The sequence below is a fragment of the Gymnoscopelus microlampas genome (assembly GCF_963454915.1).
Source record: "Gymnoscopelus microlampas genome assembly, chromosome: 3".
Lineage (NCBI taxonomy): Eukaryota > Metazoa > Chordata > Actinopteri > Myctophiformes > Myctophidae > Gymnoscopelus > Gymnoscopelus microlampas.
Window position 1 is genome coordinate 48,264,332 of NC_139940.1, and position 20,769 is coordinate 48,285,100.

At 40.2% G+C, this 20,769-nt stretch overlaps 2 protein-coding genes across 4 annotated transcripts in view; both read left to right on the forward strand.

The window, feature by feature from the left end:
• Window positions 1–20,769, forward strand: part of LOC311041455 (uromodulin-like) — a 59,900-nt gene that overhangs the window by 21,503 nt on the left and 17,628 nt on the right. For 2 of the 3 annotated variants that reach the window (XM_084051833.1, XM_084051836.1), the window contains exons 7-8: window positions 265–507; window positions 836–995. In XM_084051833.1, the coding sequence (XP_083907959.1) occupies window positions 265–507; window positions 836–995 (403 nt within the window). Of the gene's footprint in view, window positions 1–264; window positions 508–835; window positions 996–1,094; window positions 1,171–1,303; window positions 1,411–20,769 lie in introns of those variants that run through there. The other variant, XM_084051834.1, reaches the window with a different exon arrangement.
• Window positions 10,316–19,249, forward strand: LOC311038717 (uromodulin-like; the record flags this gene model as incomplete). The annotated part of the gene is made up of 10 exons (XM_084048304.1): window positions 10,316–10,320; window positions 11,599–11,614; window positions 14,086–14,107; window positions 15,305–16,087; window positions 16,322–16,599; window positions 16,878–17,023; window positions 17,614–17,856; window positions 18,186–18,345; window positions 18,893–18,968; window positions 19,095–19,249. The coding sequence occupies 10 exons, from the start codon at window positions 10,316–10,318 to the stop codon at window positions 19,112–19,114; spliced, it is 1,749 nt and encodes a 582-aa protein (XP_083904430.1). The 3' UTR covers window positions 19,115–19,249.

A 20,769-nucleotide genomic window follows, 5' to 3' on the forward strand; every position in this document is an offset into this window, starting at 1 on the left:
TTCCAAGCCAGGTCTTAGTTTGCAAAAAAAGCAGATATACAATCTCATAGCGCGTCAAAACTTTGCTATGGGGGTCCCTGGAACAAAGTATTTTGAGATGGGGTCGGTGGATAATTAGCCTACATATACTTTCAGGTGCTCCTTGACATGAAAAGATTTTGAGCACCACTGACATAAGTTTTTCAGAAAACTGTTGGGATTTAGGAGACATTTGTAGAATCGGCCTCAGGTCTTAATGTGTTAAATGCAATGTTTCCTTGACAGGCTTAAAGGTGGCACGTCAGGTGTGGGTTCACCAACCAACACCTCCATGTCCTTGTTCCAAAAGTCCAACTACACAGAGCCTTACCCAGCAGGCCCAGTCACCCTGCCAGTGGGCTCTGCCCTGTATGTAGGAGTATCTGTAGGAGAAACAGATCCAAGGTTTGCGGTCGTTCTGGACGACTGCTACGCCACTCACTCCTCCAACCCTGATGACCTCATGAGACACTTCCTCATTCAAAACAAGTATGTTTCATTCTTCAGCCTCAGCAGATGGTTTGTGTCACAATAAACGAACAATGAAAGGGAGAGTCGGGTGGGACTGGGGTATGGGGTTGTGATATCAACTATAATGTGAAGTCTTAGTCCAGAGTCTTTTTATGAATGTAAAATCCTTATGAAAAGAGAAGAATGTTGGATGCAACAGTGATGTCGCATGAGTCTACAATAGCGTAGCATCTATAATGTGAAGACTGTTTATTATAAGTTCAGTGTCTTTGTATGAATTTAAAATCATTTAACTTAAAAAAAAGAATGGCAGATGAGCCTACAACGTGACCCTTCTTTTCTCCAGGTGTTCTATCAACCGTCGTCAGGTGACAGTGGTTGAGAGCGGCTCTTCCCTCCAGGCTCGTTTCTCTGCCCTGCTCTTCCTGTTCCATGGAGACTACAGAGATATCTACCTTCACTGCAGCCTCCACCTGTGTGACCAGAGAGCCTCCTCATGTTCTCCTGTAAGTTTCACACTTTCTTTCCACACTCTGCTGTTTCACACCAGACAGTTAAGTCAGTAGCAAACTGTGTGCTTACTGCTATTCCTTCACCATTCACAGGTTTGCTCAGGGAGGCGTCGTCGCTCCGTTTCCACACCTGTACCCTTCAAACCCATCACCATTGGACCAATCACCTGTGAGTATCAAGAACAACAATAAGAAAAAACTGTATTTTATGAAATACAAGGATCTTAAGTGCTGACATCTCAATAATGTTAAAGTGGATTACATTTGTTTTTTGTGTTTTTCTCTTTGCTTTGGATCTTCAGGGGACAAGCTAGTGGAGTGAACCAGTGGACATCTTTAACTGACTCCAATATATTCAATTTTCTATTCGTATGATTTTTATTTGGTGCGTAGGTTTCATAAATATGCTATGCTGTGATTAATCTAATCTAACTAATCATTAACCATTTTTATATTTCTCTCCTCTGAAAAAATAAACAAATACTATAATCAATAATATGGTTAAAAATAAATGATGATTTGAGCATTAAATGGCAAATCTGTGTCTGCTTCTTCAAGGTTCAAGTCAAAAATAAATCATTACATAGTTATTTAGTAAATATAGAAATATGTGAATGATCAATGATGAAGTATATTCATACAAAAATAGAATATATGTAGCCTCAATGCTTATAAAAGTGCTTTAAAATGTAAGAAAACACACTGATCAATGAATGTTTTCCATATCCTTCTTTACATAACAATTTGATGTCAAGAAGGATATGAAAAACACAGAAATTAGTTATGACACACATTTAATGTGTGTCATAACTAATTTAACTCAATAATGAAAAAACAAGGTGATACTGACAAGCACTTCTTTTCAAACATCAACTATACATGAATCCTCCCTGTGTACACAACAGTAGATTATTCACAATAAACACAATTATTAAACATAATATATCCTTCTCAGTAGGATGAACATCCAATGATTGGGCCATAATATACAGTACAATACCACAAATTATTTAACATTATCCAATCAAATACCACTCACCTTTATCTTGATCAACCAATGAAATATCACAATCCTTCTGGTCTCGTTTGTTTAGGAGTTTTTCAAAGTGAATTCTTGCACAGGCGTCTGTGGACCAAGGGTGACGTAAATGTTTTATTTAGTCTTTGCTTAGATTATTATTATTGGCAGCTTGCTTTGATGCTAAGTTGTGTTGTTGTTGTTGTTGTTGTTGTTGTTTCTGCTGTATTTTGTTCAGAGCCAACAACAGAGGTGCAGATAGTAACGATTACTTACTGTCATTCACTCATTGTGTGGCAAAACTGTCTCAAAATCATACTTTAAGCTCATAAACAAATGCAAACAAGGTGAATTAATTATTTCAATGTTCTGGTAAAGCCCATCCATACCTCCAGCATAGCTGCCTTCGTCTTGGGTTGTTACACCAATACTAGTTACCTACCAAGTTTGATTTTATTTGGACATATTTTACATTATCGTCTCTGACGGGTGGAAACCTCATTATGTCCAAAACTGTTACTGTTCAGGATTCAAATTCAAGCAGCAAACGTAGCAGATCTACAAACGCAAAACGCATGTGGGTGCGTGCACGGGCCTACACTCTATTTCACATCTCACATTTTGTATGTTGCCAGGAAGCAGATAATGTCTTGCTTTGTAAATTATTTGTGCCGTTGTAAAATCCACCAAATCGAAAAAACATTAATTTGTGTGATCATGATATTCTACGTTAAAAGCAATAAGAATAGTCAACAACGTATTTGTATAAAGCCCTCCCTACGAGAGAAAGAAAAATAGAGCCCACCGAAAAGACAGAAATAAATAAAAAGGCCATGAGGAATAGGCCTACATAGACAGAAGTGTTTCCACCAAGCCAATCATATGAACTAATACAGTCACCATATGTCACAACTAGCAACCTTCAACAACCACAACAACAACACAACAGACACACTGTAGATCCAGATCATTCTTCAACAAGGCTCTGCCTCCTTTTTTCGATTGATTGAATACTTTATTTAGAAAAGACATGGAAACAGTATATGGAAGTACAATTCACAATACCAGGTCCTCTAAACTAGATCGCTCATAAAAGCACAATGGCTTATTTCCTGACCTCATCACTGTTGTGTCAATACTCAAGATAATGCACACCTTCTGGTGTAATATTGCTTCATTAATTTATTAAAATTAATTAAGAAATTAAAGAAATATGTTCTTAACTTACTTCTCTAACTTATGCTGCTCGATAGATGGCCAGAACAGACAGACAGAAAGCTCATGTCCTGTATCAGGTTGAACATCAGCTTACTGGCTTTTCAGTTTCCCATTAGGCAACATGATTTTACTGTATATTAACACTACAGACAGTTGTAAAATACAGTATATTATAGTGTTTTTATACTTTAAAATACTATGTATCAGTGAAAGACACCTGTTAAAATCAATGTGTGTAACTATAATGCTCATTTGAACCTATTTGTATAATGTTGTTTTATTTTGTTAGCCTACATTTAACACTGTCTGCTGCACATAGCCTAATGCTGAGCATTGCAAACTTTGATCCATTATCACTGTGTCCACTGTCCATTATAAACACTCGTGTGTACATATTTGATCCATTATAAATGTCTGTAAACCTCAAAGGACAAATGGCAAGATCAGAAATACTCTTCAACGCAACAGCAGCATTACTGAACACACTTTAAATACTCTGGCTGTCTCATTAGCTCAGACACACCCAGCTGGGTGGCCAGGTGGAACCAGTCTCTCAATCAAGGCCACGCAGAGGGGAGGGGCCTAGAGGGGAGGGGTTGAGTAAAACGAGGGCAAGAACACACTGGGCACAGACATGGAATGACACACAGGGCAGGGGCAGAGGTCAAGATAGTGACAAACACACGGAACCTTTTATCCTTTTAGCCACACCTGCATGCACACACTCATGCACACATACATACATACATACATACATACATACATACATACATACATACATACATACATACATACATACATACATACATACATACATACAGAGAGAGAGAGAGAGAGAGAGAGAGAGAGAGAGAGAGAGAGAGAGAGAGAGAGAGAGAGAGAGAGAGAGAGAGAGAGAGTGAGTTAATTTGGCAATTCATTGATGGTGTATTAATGTTTGAAAAACAACAAGAAAAACATAAATGAGTCTCTAGTGGTTAGTAAGGAGTACTGATGAAGAAATACATCAACTATCCACTACATTGTTCTAGAGCCACAGTGCAACGTCAACGCCTGTTGTCATGGATACCACAGCCAGTAGACACAACAACATCTGCAGTATTAGTTTAACTATGACATGTTCATGAGAAATTATTCATACATCATTACAAGGTGTTACATTAACACAGGATTTTGCCGTGTGAGAGTTTTCAGTCAGAACTAGCGTATCTCTTCCTGTTATTGGACTGTTTATCACCACTTCACAGACACCACACACCAGGTTTGAATACAGTATTTGAATTGCATTACAGGGAGATTATTCTGGTAAAGAACGTTTGCAAAGGACATTCTCCATTCCAGCACAGCCTGTGACTGAAACACATTCATCGCAAATGTGTTTTAATAGTCAATAAATGTGTATCAAGCAATTGAGAACGAGACAGTTGGCACTGTGTAAGAAAGAAGAGTTTGGGCTCAAGGGCCATCTTTACAATGTTCCTAATAAATAAATAAATCATGATTAGTCCAATCACTCAAATTACACCACCTCTGTCAGCTTTACAGGGCTCAACCAGATACAAGACATACATACATATTGTGCTCAACAGGACAGTTCATCTCAAATTACCTTTTCCTTTGTTTTTTAAAGCTGATAATAAATAGACTGACAGAGGTTTAACACAGGTTTGGACTAAACAAACCTCTTAATGAGTTCAAGTGTTTGGCTTGTCGGAGGGAAACACTAGCCTTACATCGACTCTGATACCATCAGTGGAAGCTAGGTAAAGGCAGACATTTAAATAAAGCTACAATCCGCAGGTTGTATGCAGCTACCGACAGTGAGAGGTAATTGCAGCAATAAAGATGGTGCAACGGTGTCTGAACTACGATAAAGATGGTGCAACGGTGTCTGAACTACAATAAAGATGGTGCCACTGTCATCTAGTGTCCAATCCAATCAGTCGCGTTCTTCAAATAACGTGTTGACATTTTCAAGTCCAGTTGGTGTCCCTACCCGACACCAGGGTTGACAGTTCTCAATGCAAGAGCAGGGAGGCCACTTCCAATCTGTGCTATAACATACTGTACTCTACCATAGACTGATGAAATAACATTGAATTAATTCAAATAAATCCCAGATTGTGGCTTTAACATGATCTAAAGAAATGACTCAAAGTACCCAGAGCTTCAGCAGACTCTTCTTTATCCGATACGCACCAGACAGCAGCGTAGGTTTATTGAAGTTAACCCATTAAAACCTGGGAAAACATCGATGTCTTGGTCTTAACGGGTAAAACAAAGATGTTGCAGACACTATACTATAGGTTCAACAAGGTAGGGTCAGTTATGATCTCATCTGGTTAGTAAACCAGATACTGTCTCTGGGTATTATTAACCCATTCAATCCGGGAACACATCTTTGTCATTTTAAGATTTCTTTGGCTATTCAAAAAATAGCAGATATACAAACTCATAGCGTGGCACGAGTGTCACGCTATGAACTTGTAGATCTGCTATTATTGAAAAAAAAAAAAGAAAACAGTTTGGGGTATTGATCAAAGCCAAGATTCAGACAGTGGTGGTACAAGACCATATATGGGTATGTATTTATAATATTGCACAGGGTACTGGTTAAACATACAAATCATAAGGTGGGTATCTAATAATAATGAATAACTTCAACAGAGGTTCTTCCCAGGTTTGGGGCCCAGTCCAGTCGTCAGATATTTAGGTATTGTTTGATACGTTTTGATACCATTCAACGGGGGTTCCAGCCCGCTCGTCAAATACTTCAGGTATTGGTTTACACTTTTAGTGACTTTTACTCTCCTGGGTAGGGGGGCCCAGTCCATTCGTCACATTCAGGTCATTGTTTACACATGTTCCATACAGTTACCTATAATATAAAAGATAGAGACTTTTAGAAATCATTTCACTTGTCAACCATCATTTAGAGGGGAAATAGTGGAGTGTATCGCTTATCGCCTGACCACCCGTCTGTTCACCAAGGAGAGCCAGTGAGGATTGAGACAGAGAGGCGAGTGTTTGTAGCCAACGCCCGGCCGGTCACGCAGGTACGCTGAGTTGGGGTTGATTCATCAGGTAGATTGGTAGGTACCGCCCCTCAATGACGCGGCCTAGGCTGCAGCGATGTCTCCTGGTCCTCTCTCTGTCTCTCATCCACTGTCTCTCCATGGTGCGGGACTTACCTGGCAGGCGGTCTCGTAGCGAGACTCCACAACAGTGAAAATGTGTGCAAATCTTTGAATATTTTCAGGCAAAAAGTGAATCGGACTGTTTTTTTTATGGATATTGATATGGATAATTGTATGGATAATTTTCAAAATAAAGTTTGGATCCCAAGGCTAGAATCCATCAGTAGGTCCTACAGAAGCCTCAAGCAACATTTGGCGCTTGTATCCGCTTCGTATCGTTACTTTTGCCAATTGGTACCCCACTAGTATAGGATATTTTCTTCAGCAGTACATGTTACATATAGAACAATGTGTGAGTGTCTCACTTCTACTTGTGACTAGCCATATGCTCAGCAGCAGCCATGACATCATTCCATAGACTATAGGTTATTAGATCCCATGTGTGCATACAATTGTATGTATTGTATCCAAACAGTATATGAGCAGGCTACAAGCTGCTTATTGCCAGGCAGCCTGCACCCAGAGATACTCCACGTTTCGACCTACGGATAACATCTCCTGTTTTGATCTGACTGCTGTCTCCTCTCTGACTGTAACAATGATGGGAGCTAAATAAAACTACGCAACTGCTGTTCAACTTTGATCCTCTGAGTCCGAGCTCATCTTTTTCTACAAGCTGTTGACAATAACCAATAAGCTGTTGAAAATAACCCATACTAGTATATGTGTTCAACAACACAGCCATGCAGCCTTGTAGTTTAAGTGCAGATTTCAGCTAGGGAATTGGGAAAAGGGGTGAAAAATGCACCCTCCAACTGACCAACAAATGATTTTGTGTGTGCGGGCGTAATAACATTGACAGCTATGACAGGTGATGGAACATATGCCAGTTTAGCAATGGTTGCTAAGCTAGCTATTGCACAATCGCTTTGGGTTTAGCAAAGGGTCTTCCCTTCCCTTAAACCTAGCGGTTTCCTCCGCCGTCGGTGTGTGAATATGTGAATGTATGTGGGTTAATGGGTGAATGTAATGCACATTGTAAAGCACCATTAATTAATGACAAGTTTAGTACTGTACCCAACAACACCCTGTTGTCTAATCTCCAACAAACTAGCTGTGATGTCTCCAACTCTGTAACCTAGGGGTCTTCAACAGGGGGTCCTGAATATCAGCTTCTACTGGCTTTCCAGTTTACCCCAAAATATAGCTTTATATGCTGTGGTTAACATTTAGATACATTGGCATCATGCCTTTACTGTATATTAACACTACAGACAGTTGTGAAATACAGTACATTATAGGCTGTGTTCTTGGGGCTTTTGTATCAGTGGAAGACACCTGTGCAAATACATACAGTATAAGATCATAATGTGCCTGACAAATATCATAACAAACAAAACAATGGAAATGTGATAACAATGTGTCTGGGTGTGCAAACCCATTGTTCTACATCTCTCCATTCCTCACAAATTACTGATGTTGAACTTGCCCTTTGACCTTGTCAGCCGATTATCTGTGTGTGTGTGTGTGTGTGTGTGTGTGTGTGTGTGTGTGTGTGTGTGTGTGTGTGTGTGTGTGTGTGTGTGTGTGTGTGTGTGTGTGTGTGTGTGTGTGTGTGCTTGTGTGCTTGTGTGTTTGTACTCTCCTTTGTACATAACTTTGATCCATTATAAATGTTTGTACTCTCTTTTGTACATAACTTCGCTGTTACAGTAGTTTGTCTGCCTCTTGCATTTGTGAGGACATTTTATAATTTGTTCTATAGCGGCACTCAGTGCTTACTTTCAGGCATGACACTGTCACAAGTTGTAAAACTGATTGATTGATTGATGTACTTTATTTAGTAAGACTGCTGTGTTCATGATTTGAGGCATTTTGTTCAAAACAACATTGCATGCTGTGTTCATGATTTGAGGCATTTTGTTCAGGAGTACTCCTGCAAACTTTGGAAGCCATTTTTAGCCAATCAGGATGGAATATGAAAAATCTGAAAGACCAGTTTTGTTTAATGACTATAGAGATACTGTGTACCGATTTGCAGGATTTTTGGAGAAAATCTGTAGGAGTACTGTCAAAAAATATGTTTTGCACAAATTGGCCTCCTGGTGGCGCTATAAAAGGCCCATGTGAAAATTTTGGGCCAGAAGTTCGGAATTCTCATCCAGGGAGAGTGTGTGCACAGTTTTGCTGCGATCAAGGCAACGCTTAGCTGTCCACAGACGGACGGACGGACGGACGGACGGACGGACGGACGCACGGACGGACGGACGCACGGACGGACGGACACACGGACGGACGGACGGACGGACGGACGGACGGACAGGGGGTAAAACATACTCTCTCGCCATGCCTTTCAGACAATAAAGTGAAATAAAGACACACACACACACACACACACACACACACACACACACACACACACACCACACACAGGGGCAAAACAAACCCTCCCCCCTTTGCCTGGTGGAGATAATAATTTAAATAGTGGTTTAAATCAGTGGTTCGCAACCTGTGGGTCGGGACTCTCAGGGGGGTACGGGGTACCCACAAGAATTTGGGGGGTCCACAGATAACAGTGAGGTGAAAATTTAAGGACTTTTAAGACCTTTTTAATACCAAAAAAAAGAAAGAAAGAAAAGGAAAAAAGACCATTACTGAATCAACAAACTATTCAATAAAAACTATTGCCTCATACAGTATATGGCCATGAGCAAGCAAGCAGGCTAACCCACCAATCTAGAACCCATAGCTGAGCTGCTTCACAGCCAAATATAACTAGTAGTCATTTATGAAACACAACATTTGATTTCCATCTTCTTTTTTCATGCTGATTATCAATAACAATTACTCATTAGTTAAATGTTTATATAGTTACTTACAACACTTTGAACACTATTGTCAACTAACTTCAAATGCACATTCTTGCCAAACAATTTGATTTAGATTATGTGTATTGTGTATTTAGGTGGGAAATATAGTATTTCTGAGCTTAGGCCTATAATGCAGAAATATACCCACCCGGAAAGACTTTTAGAACTCACCTTTTGAACTATACGTATATGCTGTTGTCCTGTAAAATAAAACCAGGAAGCTGGCACCGAAAAATAAGTCACTAGTGTTCTTTCATGGGAACAAATATGGAAGGCATGAGGAAGAAACCTAACCCCGAAACATGATAGAACGATGGGGGAGATTGGATGGCAAGAAAAAGTAAGATTTGCCAATTGCTGTCATTGTAGGCTGATCAATTAATGTTGTTGTTGCATAAAATGCTTGTCATGATGGGTTGGCACACACACACACACACACACACACACACACACACACACACACACACACACACACACACACACACACACACACACACACACACACACCATGAGCCGTAGAACATTGCAGGGGTACATTGGTCAGTGTTTTTCTTAGTCTTTCTTGATCTGTGATTCTTAAAGGTATATTTCACTTTCAAACACGTTTGGGGTAATTTTAACATATACGCAGGTTTTGGTGAACACATTTTTAAGTTGCTTGATTCGGTATTTAGATATTCAATATTAATTTCATCAGACACTGATAAACTGTAAAATATACAAACCCATTGTAACTTCAAACTCCATTTTAATCATAATAGATTCATCGAAACACCTGTCATTGGTTCTGGTGACTCATACTGCCCTCCTAATACATGAGGGGCCGTGTTCTTTCAATTACTTTTTTCATTTATTTATTTTCTTTGGATTCTTTTTTTGTTCTTTTGAATATCTCTGGTGTAGTTTTACAGCAGGTGGGAAATGGTATTATTTCTGAACTAGTACATGCTGTATTTTTTATAGTTGTTGTCCTGTAGCTGCATAAAATAAAGTAAAACACAATTGTAACTGGTTATACAACTGGTGTAAACGAGAAGGAAACTGGCATCGGTAAGTAAGTGTCACGTAGCGATGGCGTGAGGAAGAAAAGATTGGATGTCAAGAAAAACAAAGTTACATTTGCCAAGTTCTGTCATGCTGTCATTGTAGGTTGATAAATTAATGCACGTCTTGATGGGTTCATGCAACGGACAGCATCCTCCTCTCAGACACTACTGACAGGGAGTCCAGCTCCACCCACACATTGTGTCTGGCCTTCTTAATCAGTTTACTGATTCTGTTGGTGATTGATATTAAAGGAAGAGTAAGTGATATTTGTTGGGTCAAAACAAAACGTTTATTTTTGATTAAAGCACTATAGTCTGATCATTGCTGTAGAGCGTTTATTCATTTTGTTCATTTGTTTACCATATTTGAAAAGGATCCCCATTCGCTGATGCCATGCCAATCAATCAATCAATCCGTTTTACAGGGGTTCAGACAAAAACACACTACAAAAAACCTGATAGCAATCATTGCTATAGTGTATTTGTTCAGTAACAGGGGTCTCCCTACATTTTCAGATGGGTTGCATTTTCAACCAATCAGGAGAGCGTACCCATTCATCAGCTTACATTTTACATTGTTCCAGTTATGATTTTGTGTCTGCTCATTGCTTTGTGTCATCACTTCCATTTTGTTTAATCTGTATCCTGTGTGAGTTATCTCTCCTGATTGGATAAAAATGGTATCCTGACCTGAAAATGCATTTTATGTTTCTGTTAAAGAGCTGGAGAACACAGCCACCTGGTTTAAGGGGTGACCTGATGGATGGTGGGGGCCCATGTGTCCCTTGAGGGGCTGCATCGTTTGCACCATTGTTTGATTGTCCGACAGAAGGGGGCGTTCGGTAGGCAAATCAGAGGAAGGTGGGGGCGGGTATTTTTGTAAGAGGCAGCCGTGCAGCAAAAGTCAGTTAGACGCGCTGTGATTGGCCAGTAGTCAACGCGCTGTTATTGGCCAGTAGTCAACGCACTGTGATTGGCCAGTAGTCACTTTGAATGGTATAGCTGCAGAGGCCAATGAGGTATCTCGGTTTCTATATCTATGATGCAAATCACCAACCTGCTCATCGGGAGCAATTAGGGGTTCAGCATCTTGCTCAGGGACACTTCGACACTAAAGCTGGGGGAGCCCGGGAGCGAACTGGGAACCTTGCGGTTGCCATCCGGCCGCTCTACCAGCCACTCTACCCCTGAGCCACTCCCGCCCGGTTGCAGTGTAGCTGGCGGAACACCTCCTCCCTCAGACCTCACCGGAAGTAACAGCTGAGGGACTTTCCCCCTTCCGTCTGGCCTTCTGTACACCCTGTGCAGCAGCGTGTCCTCGAGGGTGAGAGGGTCCCACTGTTTCTGGAGACCCAGTGTTTCAGAAGGGAGGCCTTGCTTCTCAGTGCGCCCAGGCATCCATTTTTCCTGCTATAACGGAAGAGAGCACCCATCGAGGGATCAGCAGCTTGTAGGGCAGCCAGATCAACTTTTGACCGTTCTGGAAGGGCAGAATTGGCTGTCATGGTGGCTATTAGCTGTCTCACACCTGTAGCTTGCAGCAGAGTCACAGGGTGGCTGTTAGCTGTCTCACACTTGTAGCTTGCAGCAGAGTCACAGGGTGGCTGTTAGCTGTCTCACACCTGTAGCTTGCAGCAGAGTCACAGGGTGGCTGTTAGGTGTCTCACACCTGAAGCTTGCAGCAGAGTCACAGGGTGGCTGTTAGCTGTCTCACACCTGAAGCTTGCAGCACTGTCACAGGGTGGCTGTTAGCTGTCCACCTGCAGCTTGCAGCACAGTAGCAGGGTTCTGGTACAGGCTGCCTATGGGTTGGTAGCCCCTTGGCTGCTGGCTCGCTGGAGCAACCGGAGGGATAGCACACCCCCTGGCGTAATGACCCGATTTCTGGCACCGCCTGTGTATGACGGGACCTGAAAAGTGAGGATGGAAGTGTCTATAGCAGCAGTTCTCACACTATGGGTCGCGACCCAAAGTGGGGTCGCGGGAAGGTGCTATTGGGGACGTGCAGTGGCATTCAAAAGATATGACTTTTTTTTCAAATTCAAGAAACAAGTGAGGTAAAATCAAGAAACAGGAAAAAAAAGTGAGGTTGTCGCCATAAAAAAAATATTGTCTTGACTCCTCACACACACACACACACACACACACACACACACACACACACACACACACACACACACACACACACACACACACACACACACACACACACACACACACACACACACACACACACACACACACACACAGCTCCGCCTCCAACAGCAACCCAGAATAAACAAGACAACACAAGCCCTTGCTGATGCACACAAACTGATTTAGCTCTATTCATAAACGATTTACTTAAGCAGGTAGCATTTGCTGGCAGGCTGAGCATGGGTCCTGCAACTTTAACATCTGTCTTTGATAGCTACCGTTGTGGAAAGGTTACCTGTAAATCTCTGGAAGAAAACCTATGGTTCCTCAGAGAAGCAAGGGTGAGGAACCGGTCTTCTTGGGTTGTTGTCTTCCTTTGACTTCACCAGTCTCACAGAACTTGGTCCTAAGTTTGTAAATGGTACCAGGGCTGACACCAAATAATGCTGCCACTCTGCATAACGGAACACCAGCTTCCACTTGGTCTATTGCACCATGGGCCTTATCCTGAAGGGACAAACGTGGCATCTTTCCATAGAGGCAGTGTTGCTGCTTGGAGCATAGAAATTACACAAACTCAACAAAGTTGCAGAACCCATGCTTAGGTGCCAGTCACCTCTCAGCAGGTGTGTGCTGGCAGGTCGCTCAAAACAAGAGCGATTACCAACAGAAGCATATTGGGGGATTTGGACATTTTTTGGGGGGGCACTACCCACACGTTTAGCTGTGTTTCTCATTCCACGAATGCCCGATCCTTACAATCTGTTCTTCATTGTAAAGGTGACTAATCAACAATAAAACATGATATAAAACACAATACCAATTGGTGTTATTAAAGGGGAGAAATAATCGACCGATGTTACGTTTCCAAACTTTTTTTGTGGGCAGTTATAATGTTTATTTTGTTTTGTTTGTTTGTTCCATTTTTGTTGTTGTTATTTTGTAGTTTTAGTTAACTATAATGGGAGTACAGGGAGAGATCTATAATATTTTAAGATAAAGGGTAGTCCAGGAGGATTTCATAATTGTTGTTGTTATGAGCTTCAACAGAATTGTACTGCTTGACTGCATGGACGATAGCACCCAGTGACCCACACCTTGTAATGAGATACGTGTAGACATGACTCAGCTCTATGCCTGCTTTTAATTAGACAAGGTCATTTCTAACATACTTAAATGACACCAACAACCTTTTTACTGCATAGGTATTCTGAGCTTTTCAAGTTGTGGTCTGAGGTTTTCTAGTTGCTTATCGCCTTATCGGAACTAAAGACGATGCCAGTTTTTCACGTCTTTTTGTTATGTCACCTCCCCAGCCATCAATCACGGAATGTCACTTCCGGAAATGGAGATGTTCAAAAAGTGGGCAGTCACTGTTGAGCTCTAGAGGCCTATAAATTCTCAACTCCAGGTTGAATCTTAACACACAACCTCTGCAAGGTAAGGTAAGGATAGGCAAATAATTTTATATTGGCACCCAAAGATTTCTGTATAATAACATATTTTGTCCATTTTCTACATTTACATTCTATCTTCTTTTTCCTTTGTGATGTTGTAGTCTCTCTAAACATGTTTTGTATATTTTCAACAGGTTTGTGTCAGATCTCCAGGATGTGGACCATGAGAGTGTCAGCTGTTCTGTTAGTTCTGTTCATATAGAATGTTACTGGAAACAGTCCAGGTAAGCTGTCTCTAATGTCCTCTTATTGGTATAGATATGATGTTTAACATTAATATTAGATGGGTGTCCTGGTTGGTACTCATATTACATAAACAGATATTGAGTTTTGTAAAAGGGGCTCTGCTCCTATGCCTGGAATTAACTTATCGCACCTAGTGTGAAGTAAGCGGTGCATTTGATGAGTTCATTCAGATATTTGAGTTCAATTAATATATATGAACTAGAAGAACAATGATTAAATCCCTGTCCATTAATTTCAAGGCTGCTCTGACTTCTAATACTTTAAAGTATTTTTACAAATTTCAAATACTGTAAGGTAATTTTTACTTTATGCATTTACTTTTAGTATTTTTACTCACTTGTTGTACTTACTCAGTTTAACAACTTATTCTTTTATACAGATTTTGTATTATTTTAAGTATTTTTTACTACTTTTAAGTGCTTTAAAGTATTTTTCACTAATTTTAAGTGCTTTAAAGTATTTGTACTCATTTTAACAACTTTTAAGTATATTTAATCATTTTAACAACTTTTAAGTATATTTAATCATTTTAACAACTTTTAAATATTTTTACTCATCTTAAGTACTTTAAAGAATGTTTACTAATTGTAACAACTTAAGTATTTTACTCATTTTAACTACTTGTAAGTATTTTTACTCAATCTATTTTCTAATAATTGTACTCACTATGATTACTTTTTACCTACTGTAGTTACTTTTTAGTCACTTTAGTCACACTTTAGTGTGTGTGTGTGTGTGTGTGTGTGTGTGTGTGTGTGTGTGTGTGTGTGTGTGTGTGTGTGTGTGTGTGTGTGTGTGTGTGTGTGTGTGTGTGTGTGTGTGTGTGTGTGTGTGTGTGTGTGTGTGTGTCACTTGTTGGAGCGGCTGGCACCGCTCAAAAACTGCTGTATTCTACTACCATAGATGATTTGAAAGCTCAAGTTATAGGCATGTTAAAGGCTAGGATGGGAGAATGTCAATGCTTTACTGCATAGGAGTCTGTGACTTGTCTGTGTCCCTTTCTGCCAGATGTAGACACATTATTCATTAAACTGCCCTTCCTTCCTCAGCAACCCTCCCTACCATCTAATAGACTCCCCATCCCAATCATTTGACTTTTTATGTGTTTTTGGGCACATTGTGTCTGTGAACCAAGACAAATAGCCTGATGTGTTAATGACTAATTCCTTTCACAGGTACAACTTTCCTCAGCTGTGAATCATGTCATGATCAGGCTAAATGCCTGGAGTCTCCCGTCAAACCAGAGAGAGGCGACACCTTCTTCAGCCAATCAGTCTCCTGTGTCTGTAAAGATGGCTTCGTCGGTGATGGCCTCACCTGTTACGATGTAAAGCTCTGCACTGATTCCTCCTGTTGTCACCAAGGTTACAGATGGTCACCAGAGAAAGGCTGTGTGGATATTGATGAGTGCTCCCTCCCTGAGGCACCCTGCACCCATGTGTCTCAGGTCTGTGTGAACACACCTGGCTCCTTTGAGTGCCTCGTGCCTCCCTCCAGGGCTAAAAGATCTGTTGTTCGGTTCTCCTGTGGCAATGTGGTTTGTCCATTAGGTCAGGACTGTATCAACTCTCGCTGTGCAGATCCCTGTGATCACTACACTAAACTGAATGATGCCTGGAGAGCGACAGATTACAGCGATGGTAACATACGCTGTGACAAAAGAGTCAACTGGCAAGGGTGGTATCGAATGTTCCTGGGGCAAAGCAGTGCCCAGATGTCAGAGACATGTGTGCAAAAGAACATGTGTGGAACACATATTCCTGTATGGATGAAACAGTCTCATCCTGCAGTGTCAGATGGAATTGTACAGCGCACTGTCTGTGGTCACTGGACTACCGGCTGTTGTCAATTTAACGAATTGGATTACGCACCTCCCATCCACGTCAAGAACTGTAATAGGAAATACTATGTCTACAAGTTTGTAAAGACAACCTCCTGTAGCTTTGCCTATTGTGCAGGTAAAGTGGTGCTGTAAAATTGTTCATAACATAATATTAATCTATAATATTACAGCTTGTTTGGTGGTGTTGAAGGCTTGAAAACGATAGTGTGTTGTGTAAGTTTACAGATAAGAATTGTGCCATATTTCCTTTACCGTCCTATTTGTCCTCTTTAGTCAACCATTCAGCTTCTAAGCTTGTTTGTTAAAGATGTACTGTAATAACTCTCAAACCTGGCTTTTACCGTCCTAGATTTATCATCAAAGTATCGTCAAGCCCCTCCAGTTACTGTCACTCAACCCCCTCCAGTTACTGTCACTCAACCCCTTCCCCTGAGTTCAACTGCTGAACTTCTTTGTGGTCAGAGTCAAATCCAGATTGGTCTGCTGCTGACTGGTCTGCAATCCTCTGGTCTGAATGGATCTTCTGGTCACCTGGCCGACCCGCGGTGCTCATCTTTCACAGAGAGTGATGGAACAGTGTGGTACCAAGTGGAACGTCAGGCTGACACCTGTGGGAACATATTGACGGTGAGGATTTGTCTGATAAATTGTTGTTTTACAGGATTGTCTTTATCAGCTTGTTTGTTTTTCTTTTGCGCTGTTGGCTGCCACAGTGATGCTGTTGGCCACAGAACAATGTAGAGTTGGAATCCAAACATGGACACTATGGATAGTTTTTTTTTTGTTAGATTTTGTATTCTTTTTTTCTGTCATTCTGTTTAATTATGAGGTTGATATTGGTACTTTGTTTCCAGGTGGCTAGATGATTCACTGGACTGACCATTCAGTTAACCTCTGTCTTTCAGACCAACAACACCCATGCCATCTACTCCAACAGTGTATTTATCTACTCTGCAAATAACATCTCACTTCCTGAGAGGTTTCCCTTCTCCTGTGTCTATCCTCTGGACACAAAGACCAGCCTAGATGTGGCTATCAGACCAAACCTTCAGTAAGTAACCTATTTTCAAAATTTCAATGATAGTGAAAACACAGTGAATATACAATTTATTACAGTACAATAAATGTGTAGGTTCTTTATTAATGAATCTGCCATTGTTATATTACATTTCAGGCTTCAATTAGTTTCTCTGCTGTCATATTTTGATCCAGGCTACAGAAACTATTTGTATGACACATTTTATACATAGTTAATGTTGGCCCTTAATATTTATTTTATTCCAAGCCAGGTCTTAGTTTGCAAAAAAAGCAGATATACAATCTCATAGCGCGTCACTTTGTGCAGCGCTATGAGCTTGTAGATCTGCTATTTTTTGAAAATTGTGCAAATCTTTGCACAGACCTATAATAAGTATTTTTAAAGCGAAGATTTTTAACTCAAAACTTTGCTGTGGGGTCCCTGGAACAAAGTATTTTGAGATGGGGTCGGTGGCTAATTACATATACTTTCGGGGGGTCCTTGACATGAAAAGATTTTGAACACCACTGACATAAGTTTTTCAGAAAACTGTTGGGATTTAGAAGACATTTGTAGAATCGGCCTAAGGTCTTAATGTGTTAAATGCCATGTTTCCTTGACAGGCTTAAAGGTGGCACGTCAGGTGTGGGTTCACCAACCAACACCTCCATGTCCTTGTTCCAAAAGTCCAACTACACAGAGCCTTACCCAGCAGGCCCAGTCACCCTGCCAGTGGGCTCTGCCCTGTATGTAGGAGTATCTGTAGGAGAAACAGATCCAAGGTTTGTGGTCGTTCTGGACGACTGCTACGCCACTCACTCCTCCAGCCCTGATGACCTCATGAGACACTTCCTCATTCAAAACAAGTATGTTTCATTCTTCAGCCTCAGCAGATGGTTTGTGTCACAATAAACAAACAATGAAAGAGAGAGTTGGGTGGGAGTGGGGTATGGGGTTGTGATATCAACTATAATGTGAAGTCTTAGTCCAGAGTCTTTGTATGAATGTAAAATCCTTATGAAAAGAGAAGAATGTTGGATGCAACAGTGATGTCGCATGAGTCTACAATAGCGTAGCATTTATAATGTGAAAACTGTTTATTATAAGTTCAGTGTCTTTGTATGAATTTAAAATCATTTAACTAAAAAGAAAAGAATGACGGATGAGCCTACAACGTGACTCTTCTTTTCTCCAGGTGTTCTATCGACCGTCGTCAGGTGACAGTGGTTGAGAGCGGCTCTTCCCTCCAGGCTCGTTTCTCTGCCCTGCTCTTCCTGTTCCATGGAGACTACAGAGATATCTACCTTCACTGCAGCCTCCACCTGTGTGACCAGAGAGCCTCTTCATGTTCTCCTGTAAGTTTCTTACTTTCTTTCTACACTTATAGTCCAGCAGCTTAGCTCCAAAATATAAAGGAATCGTTCAGTTTGTAATAAAAGCATGACATTTGGTTCACTTATAGCCAAAAGCATTCCCAAAAAGATTTGGATATGGAGGCATCATGAATTTTCAACATGGCGGCTATTTTTCGAAATGGCCTCCAGCAACAAGTGTTTTCTAATGAGTGATGGATATATAAAATGTTTTGTTGTTTTTCCCCTCCTCCAATTAAGCCTCCTGATATCCAGTTTATTTTAACACAGTGGACCGTCACATCAACTGACTCACCTGTTTAGACCTGTTTGATAAATAAAACAAGTTGACTACAGTTCCAGTTTGACTGTACTGGGAAAATACGTTGGCATATTTTAACATTTCAATTTGAATTAATAATTCAATTATTTGGTACAATGTGTGAGTACACATGCCTTGGGTGTTTATGAAATAACTCTGCTGTTTCACACCAGACAGTTAAGTCAGTAGCAAACTGTGTGCTTACTGCTATTCCTTCACCATTCACAGGTTTGCTCAGGGAGGCGTCGTCGCTCCGTTTCCACACCTGTACCCTTCAAACCCATCACCATTGGACCAATCACCTGTGAGTATCAAGAACAACCATAAAAAAGACAATGTTTTATGAAATACAAGGATCTGAAGTGCTGACAACTCAATGTTAAAGTGGATTTCATTTGTTTGTTTTTTTCTCTTTGCTTTGGATCTTCAGGGGACAAGCTAGTGGAGTGAACCAGCGGACATCTTTAACTGACTCCAATATATTCTATTTTATAATCGTATAATTGTATGATTTTTATTTGGTGCGTAGGTTTCATAAATATGCTATGCTATGATTAATCTAGTCTAACTAATCATTAACAATTTTTGTATAAACAAATACTGCAAATCAATAATAATGATAACAAATAAATGGTGATTTGAGCATTAAATGACAAGTCTGTGTCTGCTTCTTCAAGGTTCAAATCCCAAATAAAACATTATATAGTTATTTAGTAAATATAGAAATATGTGAATGATCAATGATGAAGTATAGTCATACACAATAAAATGTATGTAGCCTCAATGTTTATAAAAGTGCTTAAGAACATAGACTGATCAGTTCAAGATTTTCATATCCTTCTTGACATCAATCGTGTGTCATAACTAATTTAACTCAATAATGAAAAAACAGGGTGATACTGACAAGGACTTCTATTCAAACATCAAATATACATGAATCCTCCCTGTGTACACAGCAGCAGATTATTCACATTGATTACACACAATTATAAAACACAATATATCCTTCTCAGTAGGATGAACATCCTATAATTGGGCCATAATATACAGTACAATACCACTAATTAGCAAATTAACATTCGCCATTCAAGTACCACTTGTTTTTCAGAGTGAATTCTTGCATGTGGACCAAAGGTTTTAGTCTTTGCTTAGATTATTATTATTGCCAGCTTGCTTTGACATTAAGTTGTGTTGTTTTTGTTGTTGTTGTTGTTGCGGCTGTCTTTTGTTCAGAGCCAACAACAGAGGTGCAGATAGTAACGATTACTTACTCTCATTCACTCATTGTGTGGCAAATCTGTCTCAAAATCATACTTTTAGCTCATAAACTAATGCAAAGGTGATTTTTTAATTTTATGTTCTGGTAATGCCCATCCATACCTCCAGATATAGCTTTCCTCGTCTTGGGTTGTTACACCAATGCTTGTAACCTGCCAAGTTTGATTTGATATGAACATATTTTACATGTCGTCTCTGTCCAAAGTAAGTCCAAAACTGTTACTTTTCAGGATTCAAATTCCAGTAGCAAAAGTAGCAGATCTACAAGTTCAAAACGCATCTATGTGGGAACGTGCGCTGGGCTACACTATATTTTATTTTACACAAATCGAAAAAAAAGGATTTGTTTGATCATGACATCCTATGTTAAAAGCAATAAAATTACTCAACAACATATTTGTAATGCCCCCACCCCCTTCCACGAGAGAAAGAAAAATAGAGCCCACTGAAAAGACAGAAAGAAAGAAAGAAAGAAAGAAAGAAAGAAAGAAAAAAAGAAAGAAGAAAGACAGAAAGACAGAAAGACAGAAAGAAAGAAAGACAGACAAATAAAAGAGGAATAAAGGTCATGATGAAAAGGCACAATAACATAGGTGTTTCCACCAAGCCAAGTATATGAAATAATACAGCCACCATGTCACAACTGGCAACCTTCAACAACAACAACAACAACAACAACAACAACAACAACAACAACAACAACAACAACAACAACAACAACAACATGCTTTTACTGTGTATTAACACTACAGACAGTTGTGAAATACAATATAATATAGGCTGTGTTTTTAGATTTATGGGGCTTTTGTATTGGTGAAAGACACCTG